The sequence below is a fragment of the Acinonyx jubatus genome, chromosome B3 (assembly GCF_027475565.1).
Source record: "Acinonyx jubatus isolate Ajub_Pintada_27869175 chromosome B3, VMU_Ajub_asm_v1.0, whole genome shotgun sequence".
NCBI lineage: Eukaryota > Metazoa > Chordata > Mammalia > Carnivora > Felidae > Acinonyx > Acinonyx jubatus.
The window spans coordinates 121970542-121989902 of record NC_069386.1 but is presented as its reverse complement, the minus strand read 5'-3'; the positions used below and the strand labels follow the sequence as shown (position 1 = coordinate 121989902).

Genomic DNA, 19361 nt, shown 5'->3' with positions numbered 1-19361 from the left:
GAAAGCTGAGTCTTAGATGGACCAAATAATTTATCTCAAGTTATAGCACTTGAGATAGCTATGGCATTCTGACTCCAGAACTCATGTACCTAACTACTGCAAAAGTTCACAGCCTCCTGAAGCTCACACTATTCACTTAATATACCTCCAAATCTAACCCTGGGTTCCCTTTAGCTATTCCTGTCTCCTATGGTCTCTCTCTCATATAACCCTAACATTGCTTCCAAATCCTGGCACCTATTCCTATGATTCTATCCTGCTCTGTGGTTTATTCTCTCACAGATTTATATGCAGTTTTACCTCACCCATGCAGCCACTTCAACAAGGCTAGAATTGATTCTGAATTCCTTTATTTCTTTGAGCTCTTGAAGTTTTCACCTTATCAATTCCCATTACCATATACATCTGCGATGAACCAAATGTGTCTTCTCCCTACCCCAAATTCATATGTTCAAGCTCTATCCACCATGTGACTGTATTTGGAGAAAGTATCTTCAGAAAGTAAAGTTAAAAGAGGTCATAAGGGTAGGACCCTGATCCAATTGAACTGTGTCTTATAAAAAGAGGAAGATCTCTCTTTCACACTCACCACCTCTTAGAACATGCATAGACAAAAGGACAGAGATAGAAGGCTGCTCTATACAAGGCAAGAAAAAAAAAAACCCTCATAAAAAAACAAACCCTACCAGATCTTGATCTGGGACTCTCAGTCTCCAGAACTGTGAGAGATAAATTTCTGTTGCGTAAGCTTATAGTATTTTGTTGTGGCAGCCTGAGTAGGCTACAAGCAGCATCCTATCATCTTCTTCCTGAATTTCCACTCCAAATGCTTCTGGAAAAAAAAAAAGGATAAAGTGGTTTGCTTCTCTAGAGAAAGCATTATATGATTGAAAGAACTCTAAATTTAGAACCACAAGATCAGATTTCAAGTGAAGAAATTTTAAAAAAAATGTAGCAAAAATATAAAGTATTAGTTTTAATGCCAGATGACAATTGACCTCTTACTGATACTTTTATTAGCTGTCTTCCTAATAGGGTTATCAACAGACTTCAGCCATGTGCTCATAGTCTCACTGTTAGTTATGTGACTTTGCCCTTATCTTGAACATTGAGGCACTCTCACTATAGCTGTCTCAACTTCTGTCACCTCCACTACAATATTATCAGCTGTTTTTTGTTGTTTTTTTTTAATCCCACTCTCTCCTTTGTTGTTACATCAGAAGAATGATCTTCCTTTGCTTTGTTCAGAGTAACATCTCTATATGGAAACTGGATCTCTCCAATCATCCTTTACATTCTCTGAGAATGTTATCAGTTATTACCTTTCTCTTCAAACATGTTTGTGTCTTCTGCACTCAACAACAAAGTAGCCCTTGACCTTGAGCACTTCCCAAGACACTCTCCCATTCTTTCCTTGCACTGACACAATTCCAAAAACCTTCTGAGCCACACCATCCATAATGCATTTAATACATAGTCTGTGATCCATCCAAATTATGGCTTTGATCCTGCTTGCTTCCATTTTAATGCTTTGCTTGGAACGACATGCAGCCCTGATCTCTGCTTATCAGTTTTTCAAGTTTTACCTAACATGTCACCTCCTCTGTGAAACACTCCCTTAAGTAATTTCTTCTGAACCTCCAAAGAATGTATTCTGTACTTTTTGACAGCCAATTTTTATTCACTGTGGTATCATTATTTGTGTTCCTTTAGTATGTTGTAAACTCCCTAAGCTCTCAACTTAAGATAGAGTCATCATTTAGTCAATGTCCAATAAATACATTAATAACCAAACTGATTTCAAACTGAATCATCAAGATGTTAACTGAACTGAGACAAGTACAGGGCTTGGATATTTTGAAGGAAGATCAAACTTCAACTTGAATAGAGTAAAGAGAACTTTGGCCTATCTGGGTCTACACCATACAAAAAGCTTTGTATCCATTATCTGTCTTCATTGAAACAAGTAGCAACAGCCAATAGTAGATTGGGTGGCACAGAAGTGTTAAGTGTTGGTTCAATTATCAAAAGAATAAATGCTTAGAGTACTTCTTGCATTATATATTAAGTAGTGATATTTAGAAAGTTTATGGTGGGAAAGCCAATATAGAGTTTTGAAAGGGTGTCTAAGGCAATGACAACTCTGTATTTGGGAGGGATAGAAGACTGTCCTTTGAGGTACAGAACAGGTTACCATTTGAATCTTTCTTATGCTCCCTATCTGGAAGGAGCTGAAGTAATGGGTTTTGTAGGGGTATGAACATTTCTGTTGGAATACTCAAGAAGAGCTCAAAGAATCAATGTGATTTCAGTTATAGGGGAATGAAAACAATTATGATTTTAAGTGAAAGAGTATGATTGCTCTGAGGCTCTCTAATATGTATCCTTTCTAAACTTTTAGAAGGAATTTTGCCTTATTTTTTCCTAGGATAATACCAGATGATTAAAACAGCAATATTAGCCATCATTGTTTGAGGGCTATGGGCCTGGCACTGTGCTTATAACCAGGCATTTACATTCACATCAGCTCATTTAAGTATAGAACAGCATTAAGAGGAGGACAGTATCATTCCAATTTCACAGATGAAGCTAGAGTCACTGCACACCTTACTCAAAGTTTCACAGCTAGTGAAGGACAGACCCAAGATTCAGAGCCAAGATCTGAACTAAGCTTTTCTGATTCCAAAGCCTACTGCCAAAGTTAAGCACATTTAAAAGAGATGGTGTTAATCTCAACACTTTCTCATGGAAAGACAGTGAAAAAGTACTTCTGTCGGTGATTTTTAACCAATGTCACTTAGATCTTAATAAATATATCATATGAACCATTATTTGGAAATTTCTCTGGCAAATTTTCTCAAATCTAGACTCCCTTTACATACACAACCCAACTTCTGACCACTTGCTTAAAATGTGCTGTCAGAAAAAATGAATGCTACCATATTTCAACGTCACATATTTACTCATTGCAATCATGTTTGCAATAAAAGTATATGACTAGAAAAAGACTAGGTTTGTGTATTGTAAGTAGCAAACCCTAGTCATGATGTGGCAACATTGTTTGACGACAACTAAATAAATCTTGTTATTAGTGTAGAATTTAGGGCAGGATTTCTAATTCTGAAAGACAGCTACCATTATCAGAATAGCACAGGACTCGAAGTAAAGGAGCGTAACTTTGTTGAGCCCCTACTCTGTATCAGTCACAATTAAAACACCTTATTATTTCATTTTTCCGCAAAGTACATTGCAAGGCAAGGTCATTGAGATGTCACACTTTTCAGGTGAAGAAGCCAAATTTCAGAGAGACTGTGAAATTTTCCCATATATGGTGAGTAGTCTAGCTGGGGTTCCAACTCAACCCTCTCTGGTCTCAATGCCTGTACCTGTTCCATGGCATTCCCCCTAACCTCCATGTCAACAAGGCCTAACTTTTAACATGACTAGAAGTGTATTTGCCAAGTTGTCATTAAGTTCTTTGTGTCTTGTTCTTTTCATCTTAAAATGAGGAAAATACTGTCTACCACTTGGGGATTAAACACATTACACAGATCTGAAACATTTGACACAGTACCTGGAACACTATGGAAACTATGGAAATAAATGATTTAACTTACATAAATTATCTGAAAGAGAAAGGAAGAAAGGAACTTTCCATAGTTTGACATCATTGAGCTCATTTTTTCCCATTCCTGTTGAGAATCAATAGCATAACCATTCAATGTAATGTGAAGGAACAAGGTTAACTAAATTTGCTTTTCTCTTTAAAAACTGGTAACCGATATATGGATAGAGCATACCGGTTGAGTTAACCCACATTTCAGGATCATGGTGAAATATGTGAAGTATCATGATGGATTGTCCAATTGGCAAAGTAAGCGTGTGCTTAGGGAACCAGCAAATCAAGGACACCTGAGATATGAGAAAAGTTCCAGCTATGATGAATGTTTGCAGAATTTTATAATCTGAAAATCTAAAACGAAGCTGTTAAAATTTAAGCACTCATTTATATTTTGCTTTTGGATTTAGTTTTTGTAAAAAACATTTCAATATGCCAGGAGACTTGGAGAGAAGGCATCTAAAGCTTTCCAGGGCTTAAGGCATTATATAAACAAGGTTCTGGAAAACTATTCAGTTTGTTGATTTGCAGAAAATACTTTAAAGCTACCAAACATTTTAAAATATATATATAGTATCTAATCATCTTTCCCAGAATACAATGCTTCTATCTATCTTCTTACCTGTTCAGAAGGGTTTTCCCTCCTGCTTACCCTATCATAGCAATCTAAATAATAATGTCTCAGTTGACAGACATAGTTGTTTAGCCCATAAATATGCCAGTTTTGGTAAATTTATATAAGTAATTAGTAACTAGTTAGAATATTTTATTTCACATGGTCCTAGCCTACCCGGCTTTTATAAGATATGACACATTTAGCCCCAGTGCAAGATCTTTTACAAAATGTTTAGAAAATAAAAATGCCATCATCATACAAGGTTTTGGGAAGAACATTTTATTGCTAAGCATATCCTTGAACGAAAATGCAAATATGAACTAAAAGAGAAAGGAAAAAGAAAAAGCAGTAACTTCACAACATCATAAAATAAATTCCTTAAGAGTCTGCTCATAAAACAACAGGAATATGATAGAAGCTCACATACAGAATGCACATGTTCCCATAAAATTGTCCAAATAGAAACTTACACTAAAAGGAATATAACAAATGTATTTTTACTCAAATAAAAAAAAATGTAAAGAAAGAAAGCAGGAAATCAGTTCACAAGACCTCAAGACTCCAAAAACAGCAATCTTTTACAGACATCGAGATATAATCAACTTCATATAGGTTGGGCCATTTAAGTTATCTAAAATCGTGCTTTGATATCTCTTTATAATCCTGTCATTTTTTAATGACAACAAAAAAATCCAAAACTCTTAACACATTGAAATATCAGATAATGAGGAACACCTCTTTCCATACACATTAGTAAAGGCTACCATTGTTTAGATTGCGCTTTTTGCCCCGTGTCTTTAAGGTATTTTTCAAAGTCAAATATTCATGCAACTTACAAAGACCAGCAAGAGTAGATTTCTAAATCTAAACAGCTGATTGATTTTCATCTGTACAAAAAAAATTGTATATATCCTACCCTCCAGAAGACATACTTCATTTTTGTGTGAATATTTGTCTTGCTTTGTCTCTTGCTTTTTGGATAGCTATGGCCACACAACCAGTTTATTGTTTTCTGTACATTGTTTCCTCTTTTCAAAAAGAAAGACATACAACTGGAATATAAACCAAACGAAATAAACAGATAGAAAGGAAAGAACAGTTCTTAAAGCAGTATGTACATAGGTGGCTAAGGAATTATACCAGCAAAAATGTAGTAAAATATGTAAACAAAATCTGAGAAGATTGTTTATTCTCTTTGACACAGTTAACTGTGACAAAACTAAAACTCACACTTTCTTCACATTTTAAGGTTTACTTTTTGTTGTTTTGTTATTTTCTTTTAAAACAACATTCTCATTCCACTTCAAGACTTTAACAGTTTTCCTGTTTCAGTCATCCCATCAAACATACCATGATAAATATATCTGTATATATATTTATTTATATATATATTATACTATTAAATTCCTTTTTTTGTGTGTCACAGCAGCTTTATTCATTTATTATTTATTTATTTGTTTTTAGAAAAGATGGGTGAAGGGAGATGTGAGCAAATGGAAGGACAGAGTTATCTGTAAGTGTCAGGCTACAAAATTAAACCACTATGAAAAACATCATGTTGGGGGTGGGGGAAGAACTATGTATTTTGCACTCTGTCATGCCATGTTTGGCTTGTGTGACCTTTTGTTGTTCCATCACACATTGAACTCCCCTATTGTCTGTTTTGATTCTTTAACAGACGATTAGTATTGTCTCATCTTTTTATATTTGCATGCATTTCAATCAGTCGCAGATCCAGCCCACCCCCTCTTCACCTTCCCTAGGAAAGGCTCTGTGTTAGTTTGTGGGGCTTTCTCCTTTACCACAATTTGGCTGGGCTAATGAACAGGAACAATATTGTTAAGTAAAGCCAATAGCTCTAATAAAGCCAGCCCTAACCCCATCTATTCAGGGTTTGGGTGGCAAATTCTGCAATTAGATCCTGAGGGACCAGCTTTTCAAACCAATACTATCATCCATCATGTGATTTTGCTATGTGTTTCAGCAAAGCATCGTATAGGAAACAAACAACAGATTCTAGAAATACCACAACCTGATATGTAGAGTGAACACCATGGTAGCTTTTGAGTTCATATGGCAATAGTCTCTCTTATTTTTGTTTTCTGAGTTTTTTGTTTGTTTTTTCTTCTTATGTCCAGTCATTCTCAAAAAATAAACAAAAACCCAAAAGCCATTTTTTCCCCTCAGATCTTGAAAAGTTACACGTACACTGGCCAAAACCAGATAAGGGTGGGTTTTTTTGTTTGTTTGCTTTGTTTTTCATTTTTTTTCATTTTTTTTGTTTTTGTTTTTTACATAATTAAACCAAAAAAAAAAAAAAAAGAAAAAAGAAAACATTGTTACAGATTGTTACAGTCAAGCTTCACAAACATCATTACAGACTCACTTGGAGTTATGGAACAAGTAAGCCATGAAGTCTTCTACCTTGGGTGAAAAGTCCTCAAGAGAAGGAAGCTTCCAAGTCCGCGAAAGTGGGGGAGCCATCTGGTTGTTCCAGAGCGCGAAGTGTGTGCTTTATGATACAGCAGGGCAGAAAGAATGTTCTGTCTCCGAGCGATGACTGAATCAAAGCAGCCATGGCTGAACGTTTTAGGTACATCTTTGTGTGTGTCCTTTTAAAAATGGTTTTCCCCACCATGGTCATGGTACACCCCATCTCATAGTTGTAACAGTTCTGACATCTGTGAAACCTCGTTTTCCAAGTATTTATAGATTTCTATAGAAATAATTCTGTGTCATAAATTCACGTAATGATTGGCGGTGTCGTTTTTACACATAATACTCCTTGTCCTTGTTTTTCTGTTTCTTGTGGCCGCTCTTCGAGCTCTGCTGCTTCTCCTTGATGAGCGTGCCGTTGCTCTGGGCCGAGTTGCTGATGTAGTTCCGCGTCTCGTCCACTTGATAGGACCCCTCGTCCCTGTTCCTGTACTTGTACATGGCGTACAGGAGGATCAAGATGCAGAGGGCGGCAGCAGCCACAATGCCGACGACCATCCCTGTTGTACTGCTCGACTCCCGGATCACCTCTGAGGCCCCCGGAACCCGTCTGACTCCCGGCTCCGTGGGGTTTGCTGTGGGCACATTACGGAACATGGGGGAAGTAATTAGTGGGCTCTTCAGTTTGGTGCTGTCTAGCTCATAGGCAGTGGGCAACGGAAGCAAGACTATATCAGGCTGGGGTTTGAGATCACGGTTATTCATTTTGCCAGCTGGCAATTTGGGCACCATCCCAGACGAGGAGGAAGCTGTGAAGCGGATCAGCTCAGGGGACAAAGATGTGGTAGTAGTCCTACTAGTTTCGGAGACTTTGTTAGGTCTAAAGTCCTTGGATTCCCACTTGGGCGCATGTGCTTTGTAGCCACCTTCGAAGATTGAAGTGGAAAGACTCTTATCTGTTACCAAGGAGAAGGTGGTGTAAAAATCTTCATCATCAGTAGGGGGCAGGTTAGAGTCAAAGGTTTCCCCTGAGCCATACCCAGATATCACCAAGCCATCATCATCACAACCATCGCTGCCTTGGTCCGACAAGCAAGGTAACCCCGCCTCAGAGGTCATGGACAGGGAATCTTTGGTGGTCTCAATAATGGTGAGGAGGGGGCGAAAGGTAGGGGGGAGTGTAATGGAAGGTGCACGAGTAGCAATAGGAGGGGTAGCTAAAGGGTCTTCTACAAGAAGAGGGATAACTAATTCACCTCCTGGGATTGAAAAGAAAAAGAAAAACAGAATTAGTATATTTGTAGATACGATCCATAGTCATTCTCAGTGACTGTTTTTGATTGATTAGGTATCACAGATTATCATAGAATGACCTATGTCCACACATGGATCCTTTCTTATTGTAGGCTAACCATTCTAAGCTGATTTAGAGCCCATTATATGCCTCTTGCCACCGAAGTCTGAAATTCTTAGGTTTTTAAGATACTCTCAAGTAATTATTTAGATAGAATTCAAATACGCTGATTCCAGGATCTGCTTAGAGGATAATGGCATTCAATCATTCTATTGCAAAACCTGACAGGCTAGCAAAACTGTGTGTGTGTGTGTGTGTGTGTGTGTGTGTGTGTGTGTGTGTATACGTACGTACATGCACATGCATGTGACTAATTTATGAACCCTAGCATTTCTTTGTTCTCTTTTTGGGTTTCTATGTATTTGCTCCCATGAGGATGAGTATGACATATTCTCCAGGTCCCAGAGATCAAGATCAAGGAATGTAAAAGACCTTGTCTTTAGTATTTTAAGCTACTAACTTTTATTTAACATTTATCAAATTCAGTGTACATTTACTATATGCTAAGTAAAGGGAACTCATAAGAGGTTAAAATATTCATCTAACAAACTCATTCTATCTTTTCCAGAAATTGCCCTATTAAATGACAACTCACCTTGCCTTGGTCTCACATTATGTTTATGCATTGCTTTTATGCTATATGCAATATATGCTGAGCTCAACACTAGATTTTTTAAATACCCCGACTAGATACCCATGATTTACTGGAAATGTAGATTCAGAGATGTAGAGATAGCAAAGTGAGTTTTTAAAATCAGCGATTCTTATCCAAAATGGGAAAAATAAATTGGTTTACCCACAGACCCTAGTTATTGCATTTATAAACATGTGGACTAGGTCAGGAAAGACAGTGCAGAATAGTTCACTAAATCAGAGTGCCTTCAAATCATGGGGACCACAAATATTCTGTGGTGCTTACTTAATTGTAGGGCCAAGTTTATTACTCATGTATGTAAGCAAGATAATCAAGGTCTTCTGTGTCTCTTTACAATGTTATTTTTCAAACAGAGAAAGAATCTCCAGAAGTTACAGTTCATGTCTCCTCATTGAATTTATTTCCAAAATGTATTGTTGTTTAAAAAAAAAACACTAGCCGGGAGGGCATGATGTTTCCCTGTTTCAGTTAGACAGTTGAATTGGTAATATGATATTATTGTTGATGGCTTCTTTCTGAGCTGGGTCATTAAGCTCTCAGCCAGGTACAATGTTCTTGTCTGTTCTGCCCTCCATAGCAACTGCCCTGATGGGATGGTTGGTGTGAACGCCTGTTATCAGATGTGACTTTTGCTGAGGTACCCCTTATTGGTGACAAAGCCAGACATGTGATAATATCACAAGTTCTAAGTGCACAAGTCTTTAGTTTACACGGTCTTCCCAGGTTCTTCCTATAAAGATGGACTCACAAATAAGAACTCTCCTGCTTAGCTTTCCATCCATGTGTCTTTAAACATTTCCCTGTGCCTCAGTTAGAACTGCTGCATGTAAACTGTCCAGATTTCAGGTGTGCTAAAGAGAAGGGCCTTCTGAGAGGAAAGCTATTACATACCTTCAAAGCACCCGAGAAGAACCATTTGTACCCATTTCAGAAGCTTTACTTCCTCTGTATTTAGCCAATAACATTGTGTTATACAGAGAGAAACTGAGGTGGGGGAGGGTGGCAATAATGTACATGATGTGTATTATTTGGAAGGGATAATCATCTCTGTCCTACCTGATGATGTTACCATACTTAGCAAAATAAAACAACCTTTCTGAGAATTTCAGGATGATGTTTTGGGTTATGCTCTAACCCCAAACTTCTCTTCCAGTGCTTGGTGTTTCAAACTATTGAGTAAAATGATCTTTGCAGATTCGTCATCAGACTTGCTTTACTGGACCAACATGCCTTTTTTTTTTTTTTTTTACATTGTGAATATATATAATTCATATATCTTGCAACTGATTTAATGCATAATTTACAACTTTTTCTAGGTTTTATAAATGGGATTTGGAGCACAGTTCCCTAAAGGTAAGCCAGTACTAAAACTAACCCTGAGTTTCTCTCCTTATTCTTCTAGTAGGGTGGGGGTGGCAAGTGTTATATTTAAGGTGACCCATGGAAGAAGGCAGTGTGTAAGTAGAAAAGAGAAGGCAATGAGAAGAGAGATGAGATGGCCCATGCAATCTGTTTGAAGGTTCCCTAGAGATTACTCAGGGATGATGTTACTTTCCTTCAGAGAACAAGACAGGATTTTTTACCCATCCCACCTAGAACAAAGGTTTAGCACATGTGCTCTTTCCTGGCACAAATACTGACAGTATTTGTTCCTTAGGGAAATGATAAAAAATCCACTCCACATATATTAAGCAGAGAGGAAACTGGGATAAAGGATCAGGAATAGCCGATGTGTTGAAAGGCAAAAGCCTGGTATGGATAACTTAAATTAAAAGGCAAATTGTTAAGTAGTGTGCTGGTGTCCCTTTAAGTGAGATTAAGATTACTGTCTTCATGATTACAGAGTGGCATTCATTTGCAATTTTAGTGTACCATCTGTGACACCCAACTGCAGTCTTAAATTTGAAAAAAAGGGGTGGGGGGGAAGGAGGCAATCTAAAGCTTCTGCAGTATCTTTGTTGTAAAAAATCTACAAAATCTACAAATTGCTCACTCTGCAGTTGAATCGCCCCCACTTTCTTTTGCTATTCACTTCTCAATTCAACACCTTTTAATCTTTCTCGTGTTAAAAAAAAATAACTGAAAACCATCACTTTCATAATGAAGTGGAAGGAGAGTCCTAAAGCTCGCTGATTTATAAAGAGCTTCTAAAAGGTTGATGAGCCCCTAAGTGAAATGATAAGAGCTTATTTCCAAACCAAAAATATTAGGTATGCTATTTTAGAGTTTAAACAAAAGAATGTGTCCAAATTACTAATCTTCAGTTTTCTTTGCCATTTTGTTATTAATCCCGGCAGCAGTGGTAGAAAATGATAAATGATGCCCCCTGTCAGGGAAATGTGAGCCCCAATTCCAGTGGGAGAATAGTAGAAGCTTTCATAATCCACCCCCTTTCCTGCCCTCTCAAGAAAATCGAAAGAGTGTCTTCAGCTTAAAAGAAAGTCAACTGGGATGCAGGAATTGTTGTTACAAATGGAAATTGGAGTAAAAATAGGTGGAAAATTTTAGAGAATAGTGCAAGGTTCCTGGGACAGGTGTGTGAGGGTGTATAATCTACTTTAATATCAAATTCCATCTTTAAGATTTAGGATGATTATATAGTGTCCTAGGGAATATGAGGGCACACATCCTTTGAGATGAGATGAGGGATGTATTTTTCCATGATTAGATCCTTAACAGAAATAACTTAGACTGTAGGAAGCTATTTAAGATGTTATGTTTGTTTTAATCCAAAGTGATTGTCCTCAGAAGTGTTGGAGCAGCAATGTTTTTTTTCCCCAATGTCCAAAGACTATGGAGTCCGTGATCTACCAGATGTCTATGCTTATAAAGATTCATATTCATAGAAGCAGCAAGCCTAAAATCATAAGGGGTTACAGGCAGAGGGACAGAAAACCTGTAGGCCATCAACACCCTAATTTCCTGTTCCCTCCCCAGAATTTGTCTTTGGCTTGGAATAAGAACTATCTTTATTCCTTAACCTTAGCATTTTAAATCAGGAATATATACCCGTTTTTGACAGGGTTGTGCTTTTCTTTAAACTAGAGAGATCACTAGGGATATAAAAGGTCTATTTTAGCCCTGAAGGCTGCCCTGCTTTTTTGCTTTATGAGTGTATTTATAGATATATAATTCATGTGTCTAGGGCTGATATCCAGCAAAAGGGGCTCTCTGCCATCGAAAAAGACAGTGTATTAAAAATTTAATAGAACTCTTCTGAACAGTGAGAATTTCGCAGGTGATAGTGAATGTAGTGGGTCATCTGAAAAAACAAGGGCAGCATGAAATTTCAATGTGGCTCCAACCTTTTCCTCTCTGGAGACATTCAAGTCTGAGAAGTCACAAAAATACCAAAACAATGACACTAAAGAGCCAGACTGAGAGAGGACACCATGCTCCAATTCCTTGAATTTATTTTATTTATATTTAGGTTCTTTACCTCATCTCTTATTTGCATGTTTCTAATTCACTACTGAGATATAGTCATGTAATACGGAAAAATCATCCTTTTCCCCCATAAATTAGTTGTTGAATGACATTTACTTAATTACTTGGTGCCAAAGCAGTGTGTACTTGTAGCACATAAAGATCCTGAAGTCTGCAATCATGAAATTCTTCTCCACTTTCAGGAAAAATTGCCATGGACAAACCATGGCAAGTACCAGGGGAGAAGGCTCCAGAAAAACTCAAGGGGCTCAAAGGGGCTTAACTTACATTTTAGTAAGACGAGAATCTTGAGGTGGGGCATTTTTCCCCCTAGTTTGTCTGAAATGGATTTGATTCTGAAAGGCTACAGATTCGATTTTTCAACATATGCCCAGGTAAGATGAGACAAAGGCCCTGGATATCATTATACATTGTAAAATAAGGCATGCCAAGTAGAATTTTTCATTTCCTTATTGATTAAGGGCTTTGTCTCTAGAGCCACTCATACTCAGGTTAACATCAGAGCTCTGTGGTTTACTAGCCATGTGAGTTCAGTGAAATTTCTTAAACTCTCTGTAAAATGTAAATAATAACACGCCTATCTCAAACACCAGTGTGAATAATAATGCATGTTAATGTTAATTATATGCATACTAAGTATTTAGCATAGAATCCATTGTTACTTCAAAATGCCAGTTAATAGTATCATTTCTATTAACATTTTGGGCCTATACATCATTGATCACTTTCTTCTGATCATTTTTTTAATGTAGTAGCCTCATGCTAGGGTACAAATATAATAATATAGGATCTAGGTTATTGGGGCTATTTTAAATGCAGCTTTGAAGAATGAACTACTAATTCAAAAAGCTTGTATTTAAAAAAATGATTAACCCTTTATTAAATTGACCAATGGATAGCTTCCTCAACAAAAATAAATTCTATTAGATAAAATAACACCCCATTTAGGAAGTTCTTAGTTTTAAACCCAAAATATCATCCAGCACATGAAACAATATAAAATCATATAAACTGAGGCAGAGAAAGCCCATTCATTAAAGCTTCTGTGTTAGAAATACATCTATTACCCACCATTCAGTTGGATATTTCTGTAACAGTTTCAGATAACACTATATCTGAAATTAAAGTGAAACAAGTAGTCTGTTTATTTAAAAATGATACAGCCCTTCTTTTTTCTTAAAATGTTTATTTTGAAAGAGAATGAGAGAGTAAGAACATGAGTAGGGGAGGGGTAGAGAGAGAGGGAGAGAGAGACTCCCAAGCAGACAGAGCAGTACAGAGCCCTATGAGGGGTTCAGTCCCACCAAATGAACCTTGGGATCATGACCTGAGCCAAAATTGAGTTGTACAGTTAACCAACAGATCCACCCAAGTGCTCCTGGTATAGCACTGCTTACCTATCCATCTTATCTTTCCCAAAGTGCATAAGGCAACATTAATCCAAATACCTTTAACCTCAGGGGGTATTTTCACCTCTAAGGTCACACAAAATGGCAGTACTTACCTACCTGAAAGATTTCCTAAATAAAACTTTAGATGTTAAAATTATCATGTTTCTTCTCGATAGGATCTTAGGATCCTTTTAAAGTTTACTTGATTAAATCCAGGAGAGAAATAGCAACTATTAAATGAAAGGGAAAAGAGGAGGGGGAGCAGAGAGAAAGAGAGAGACAGAGAGAGAGAAGTTGGAGGGGAGGGAGAGAGAGGGGGCAAGAAAGGAGGGAGGGAGATAGAGAAAGAGGCAGGGAGGGAGTGGGAGAGAGGCAGGGAGAGAATGGGCCAGAGGGAGAGAGAGAAAGAGGCAGGAAGGCAGGAAGGGAGGGAAGGAAGAGGAAAAGATGCTGGGAGGGAGAGGGAGAAAAGGAGGAAGGGAGGGAGAGAGAGAGGGACAAGGAAGGAGGTAAGAAGAGAAAGAAAGAGGCAGGGAGGGACGCAGGGAGGGAAAGGTTGAGGGGGAGAGAAACAGGCTGGGAGGCAGGAAGAGAGGGAGGGAGAGAGGAGGGAGAAGCTGGGAGGGATGCAGGGAGGGAGAAGGAGAGACAGAATTGTGTGCTCTCTGTATATGAGTGTTTGTTTTCACCAGTAGTTAATTCTATACATTGAAAGCCATCATTATCACAGGATAATACCCTAGACACCTGGGATTCTTGATGCCTTCATTCTCAATAAAATCAATTTTGGAGTCTGCAGTGATGGTGGTGCCAAAATCCTGGATAACCAAACTCTATTGTCACTTGAGAGCACCTTAATTTCCCTTTGCTGAAGGAAAAAACAATAAAGGACTGATTTCCCTGAATGCTTTCTAAGGAGTTAAATTAGGATGTATTACCACTGATAATACTTGGTGTTAACTTTCTTTTCTTCTGGGGGTACATGCCTCCCATAGGCTGTAACCAATTTAACATCCCACTGTAGAGCATATCCTTATTCTCAAGGCTTTAAAGTTGGTTCAGGCAAAGAGGCTAGGCTTCCTTTGGATGATGAGAACAACTTACCCACCCCTTCTATGAACAGTAGAGTTCACATTGATCATTAGAAGCAATTCAGCACAAAACATAACAGTGAAAATTAAGCAGATAGGCACAAATGAAATAAAATATTTAATACTGTCTTCAAAAGCATATAGTAGAAAATAAAACTAACATCAAGGCAAAAGTAAACTAGAGGAAAGGAGAGCAAATAACATTCACAAGGCATTCACAGTATAAGGGCAGGGGAAAAAAAAAGTAAAAGCAAATTAAAAAAAAAAAAGGAGGCTATTTTTGGAAAACAAAGCAGTCATTTCCATATAGATAAAATAACTTAAATGAAAAAAGCATACCATATTAATTTATAGTCAACTTACATCAACAAATTGCCCGCATGTTTTTTGGCATGAAAGAAAAATTTACAAAAGAAAGTTGTGTAAGAATGCTCTTGGACAAATAGGATTGCCACATTCTTGTAACTTGCTTTTTTGTTGTCATTTCTTAAAAAACTTTTGAGCAAAATGTCTAATTTTTCAAATATAATAATTTACAACAGAGGATGATACAGGGAGGCAACAACACATACATCCACACCACATAACATGAAAAGAAAAAAAAAATCTGCACTTTAACAAAGTTTTTCTCTGAGGGGCTTGGGAGGGCATCGATTTTGAATTTGAAATAATTCCGATTGCAGTGATTTAAAAAATTTAAAAAAAAAACCTGTTTACTTTTATAATTTGCCTTTAAAAAATTCTCTGAATCTGGAGGGTTTTGAATGAACTTCTGCACTGTTATAGGTTCTCAGATATATATTTGTCTTTTAAATATTTTTGTCTTTTTGACAAGTTTTAGATTTAAGGGGATGGATGGCAGCACATAAATTTGAACAATGCGAAGGGAAGGGAAGTGTGGGGAGGAGGGATGCAGAGAGGGTAGGGTCGTATTTATGAGTGTACGACACAAGAGATGAAGATGATGGGGGTGAAAGTGTAAGTGAGTCGCCATGTCCATGTAAGGGCGGCACGGAGTGATCTAGCTGCATTAGAGCTTCTGGCTGTAAGGAAGGGATGGGCAATATACAAAAACAAATGAGCCTACACATGCCCATCTACAGAAATAAAGAACAGAACTCTAACACAATCTCACACACCCTAAGCTGCAACTTCTTCAACATGCAATTACTCCAAAAATCATTACAGTTTCATTAAAGAGTTTCAAATAATAAAAACAGTTAAACTTTTTTTCCTACTAAAAGTCGCCAAAATACATAAAATAATAATACTAATAATAATGACCAAAAGATTAAAAGCAAAAACAAGAAGACTAGATTTATGCATTCAAGTTGAACAACTTCACCGGCAGCCACACAGCCCCATCTAGAGTTAGGGGAGAGGGTTGGAGACTAGCAGAGGTGATGGAGAGGCAAAAGTGTACAGGGAGCCCACTTGCTGGGTTACTAGTCACTTCCTTATAGAGAAATGGTTCTGTCTGTATGACATCATCCACGTTCTCCCTGCCACCCATGGGTGCACGGGATTCCCAATGAGAAGGCGCTAATTTGAGAGATGTGGATGTGGGGATTCTGCGGCTGAAGTTGTTCCACATTTAAAGAGGGAGTGGGGGAAAATTGCAGAAAACAATTCATAACTTTTTTCTCATAATTTTGGATAAAACCAAATCTAAAGTTAAAGATCTAGCAATCAAAAGAAACATATTGATATATATATATAGATAGATATAATACAAAAAGCACTTAATTCCCAAACAAAAAGGGAGAAAAGAACAAAAAAGTTTAAAGGAAAAAGGATTTCACAGACTTTCAGAGATGAACAACCAGATGCACACGCTGAGGAGGCACAGACAGAGCAGTCAGGGGACACTTTTTTTTTGCTTTTTGCTTTTTGTTTTCTGGCTTGTTGATTCCCCTTTTGGTGATAGCCAAAATTAAAAACAAATTTTGCATTTCCTTTAAAAATGAATTTTGCATTTTTTAAAAAAATATTTTTTGGTTTCGCTTCTTTAAAAAAATAAAAAGGGCGTGCAGTCTGGATGTACGTCATAAGTAGACATTTGAAAGAGAAGAAAGTGGCTAAGACTGACAAATGGGTAATCTTCTATTAGCCTTTAACTGTAGGAATGTTAATCAAGTTAATACATGCTTAAAGTAAGTTGCATTTAGGGAAAATAGAAAAACAGAACAGCAAGCTGGGGTTGGGGAGAGGTCAGCAAGACAAAACTGATTTGGGGGTGGGAGGAAAGTACTAGACTTAGTTTCATGCCTTTCCAGTAGGGGCAAAGGGCATCCCAAGGCTTCCTGCCAATTATAAGAAGGAAAACATGCCTATGTATATGCATGTTGGGGGCTGAAGTGGAGACTGTAGTGATAGGAAGTGAAATAAAAAATATACATGGGTTCATGGGTTCTGTTCTAGAAAGCTTATCCCATATTCATTCACAGACCTACAAGGCATATTTTGTAAGTCATAGAGAGGATATAATTGCAGTGTTCCATATGATTTTCTTGGGTTTTGCCACATTGCCGGGGTACCATCGGTGACAATAGAGTGTTCATAAAATGAGCCTGATAAATGGGATAGCATGCATGCGTGTGTGTGTGTATTCCACGCACGCTATTCCGTTTATCAGGCTCACACCCTCTCTACTCCGAAGAACACAGCGGCACAGTGTATCTGTAGAGTACAGAATAGATAGGAAATGAGCAGGGTATATTCAAACTGCATTGGGGGAAACTATACTATATCCAGTCTTCTAGAGATCATGTGGGAAACAGATGTTCCATTCAATCTCTATTGAGAAAGATGGAAAAGAGAGAGGGAGAGGAGGAAGGTGAGGGGCAAGGAGAAGGGAGAGTGTTTGAGTAGGTGGTGTGTGTGTGTGTGTGTGTGTGTGTGTGCGCGTATGTGCGTGGAAGGAGTTTTTAGAAATGGCCTCGGCCTCTACTGGAAGAGATCCCGAGAGTTATAGTCAATACTATATCCCTATGAGAATATTAATGTCCAACCAAGGACTGGGAAACCCAGGTCGGCAAACCACAAAGGTGAGACACTTGAGAGCACCTGGTTCTGACACAATCTTAGTCACTCCTGAGAACTTTGCTGGGTGACTTTCACGAAAAGGAATAAATTGTGAGGATGAGTTAGACTTTTGCCCCCTATGAGACGCCCCTTTTATTATTTTATTTTAAAATAAGTATAATAACGTGTCCCCATGGGTCAGTCCGTACCAAGATTTTTAGTCTCTGGTTTAATAATGTTAATCATTATAGTAGGAACTTCACAAAGGACGGCTGGGAGGTTGCAGAAGGAGGGAAAAAACATCCCAATAATATAGGAAGAGAAAAACCCTTGGTGCACTGATTTTTTTGAATACTTATACTTTTAACAATGAATTGTATTGTATGAGAAGACTCTATAAATGCTCATATGGCCTCACAAGGTATCAAGTGACTTCTTTACAACAAAGTTGGTTTTGATAATATTCAGATAGGCTGTTTTTTGTTTCATAGGCAATTTTTTTTAAAGTAGGCCCCACACCCAGAGTGGAGCCCAATGTGGGGCTTGAACTCACAACCCTGAGAACAAGACCTGAGCTGAGATCAAGAGTCAGATGTTCAACCAACTAAGGAACCCAGGTGCCCGTAGGCAACTTTTTAAAGTGTGAAACATACTGGACTAAGTACGAGACTTAAAGAATAAGATACTTCCAGTATATACATACTCCTGGATAACAAGAGGTGTCAAGAGGTGTTTTGAGAAGATCTATCATAATTTGGGTAATTTACCTATTTCAAAATAGCTTTTTTTAAAACTCATACAAGTAGGACACCATTAACATTCTGGAAATCACCGGCTTAAACAGTTGAACATAGTAAAATTTGGGGTTGTCACTTTGCAAATAAAATATGTATTTTTTAAACCCATGGAAGCCATAGTTTCAAATGAAGCCAACACAGCCTGAATATAGGGCACATACATGCTTATAAGTCAGCCATCAGTTACATACACAAAGCTTGTTTGATTTTTAATGTAAGATACAAAGTAATATTGCTAGTAGCTCATAATTGTGTCCCAGGTTTATTTTAATCTTTCATTAGCTATGTGTGTTAGGTTTTATTATCAATAACTACATGGTTCTCCACCTATGCCTCTACATGGTAAGTGTTAAGAATGCTTTAGAATGATGCTTGCCATTGAGAACAAATAATACAATAATTTGACCTGAAACAGAATATTTTGATGCAACCGTTTGTATCCCACCATGCCCAAATAACCTGTCTAAATGTAAAGTCAAACTTTTAAAAACATCAAATGCAATAAGACAGAATTACATTGGTCAGGATTCACCTTGGGGAATGCACTTGTTAAAAAAAAATTGTTTTCTAAACTGTCTCGAGTTGGGCTTGACATATTCAAAAGACATGATCAGGTAACTCAAGCTACAGACCCACCTTTTTGGGAGAGTGGATCCTGCTGTCTAAGGGACATTGTCTTCAGTGTGTACAAGTGAGGTCCAAGAGGAGGCCCAAATGAACTACTTTGTATAACTGTAAATATTTTAAGTTTCTGAGGGAAAACAGTGGAGAAAGGAAGGAAAAGGAAACCTTCTTGGGAATCTGAGTGCAATTCCAGGGAAAGACTTGAAACATTACAAGTAGGGTGGGCTAAGAGAGAAGTTTGGAGAACAAATACTTCCTGAGGATTTCAAGGTTTTTTTTGCATTAGGCATATCAGGTAAATATCCTC

General features: G+C 37.7%; 1 protein-coding gene across 32 annotated transcripts in view; it reads right to left on the bottom strand.

Annotated features, from left to right (window-relative positions):
• Window positions 1–4498: 4498 nt before the first annotated feature.
• Window positions 4499–19361, bottom strand: part of NRXN3 (neurexin 3) — a 1553894-nt gene continuing 1539031 nt past the window's right edge. For 14 of the 32 annotated variants that reach the window (XM_053225126.1, XM_027066327.2, XM_053225129.1 and 11 more), the window contains one exon: window positions 4499–7306. In XM_053225126.1, the coding sequence (XP_053081101.1) occupies window positions 7005–7306 (302 nt within the window). In that variant the 3' untranslated portion in view covers window positions 4499–7004. Of the gene's footprint in view, window positions 7931–14972; window positions 15653–19361 lie in introns of all 32 variants that reach the window. The other 18 variants (XM_027066299.2, XM_053225116.1, XM_053225120.1 and 15 more) reach the window with 3 other exon arrangements.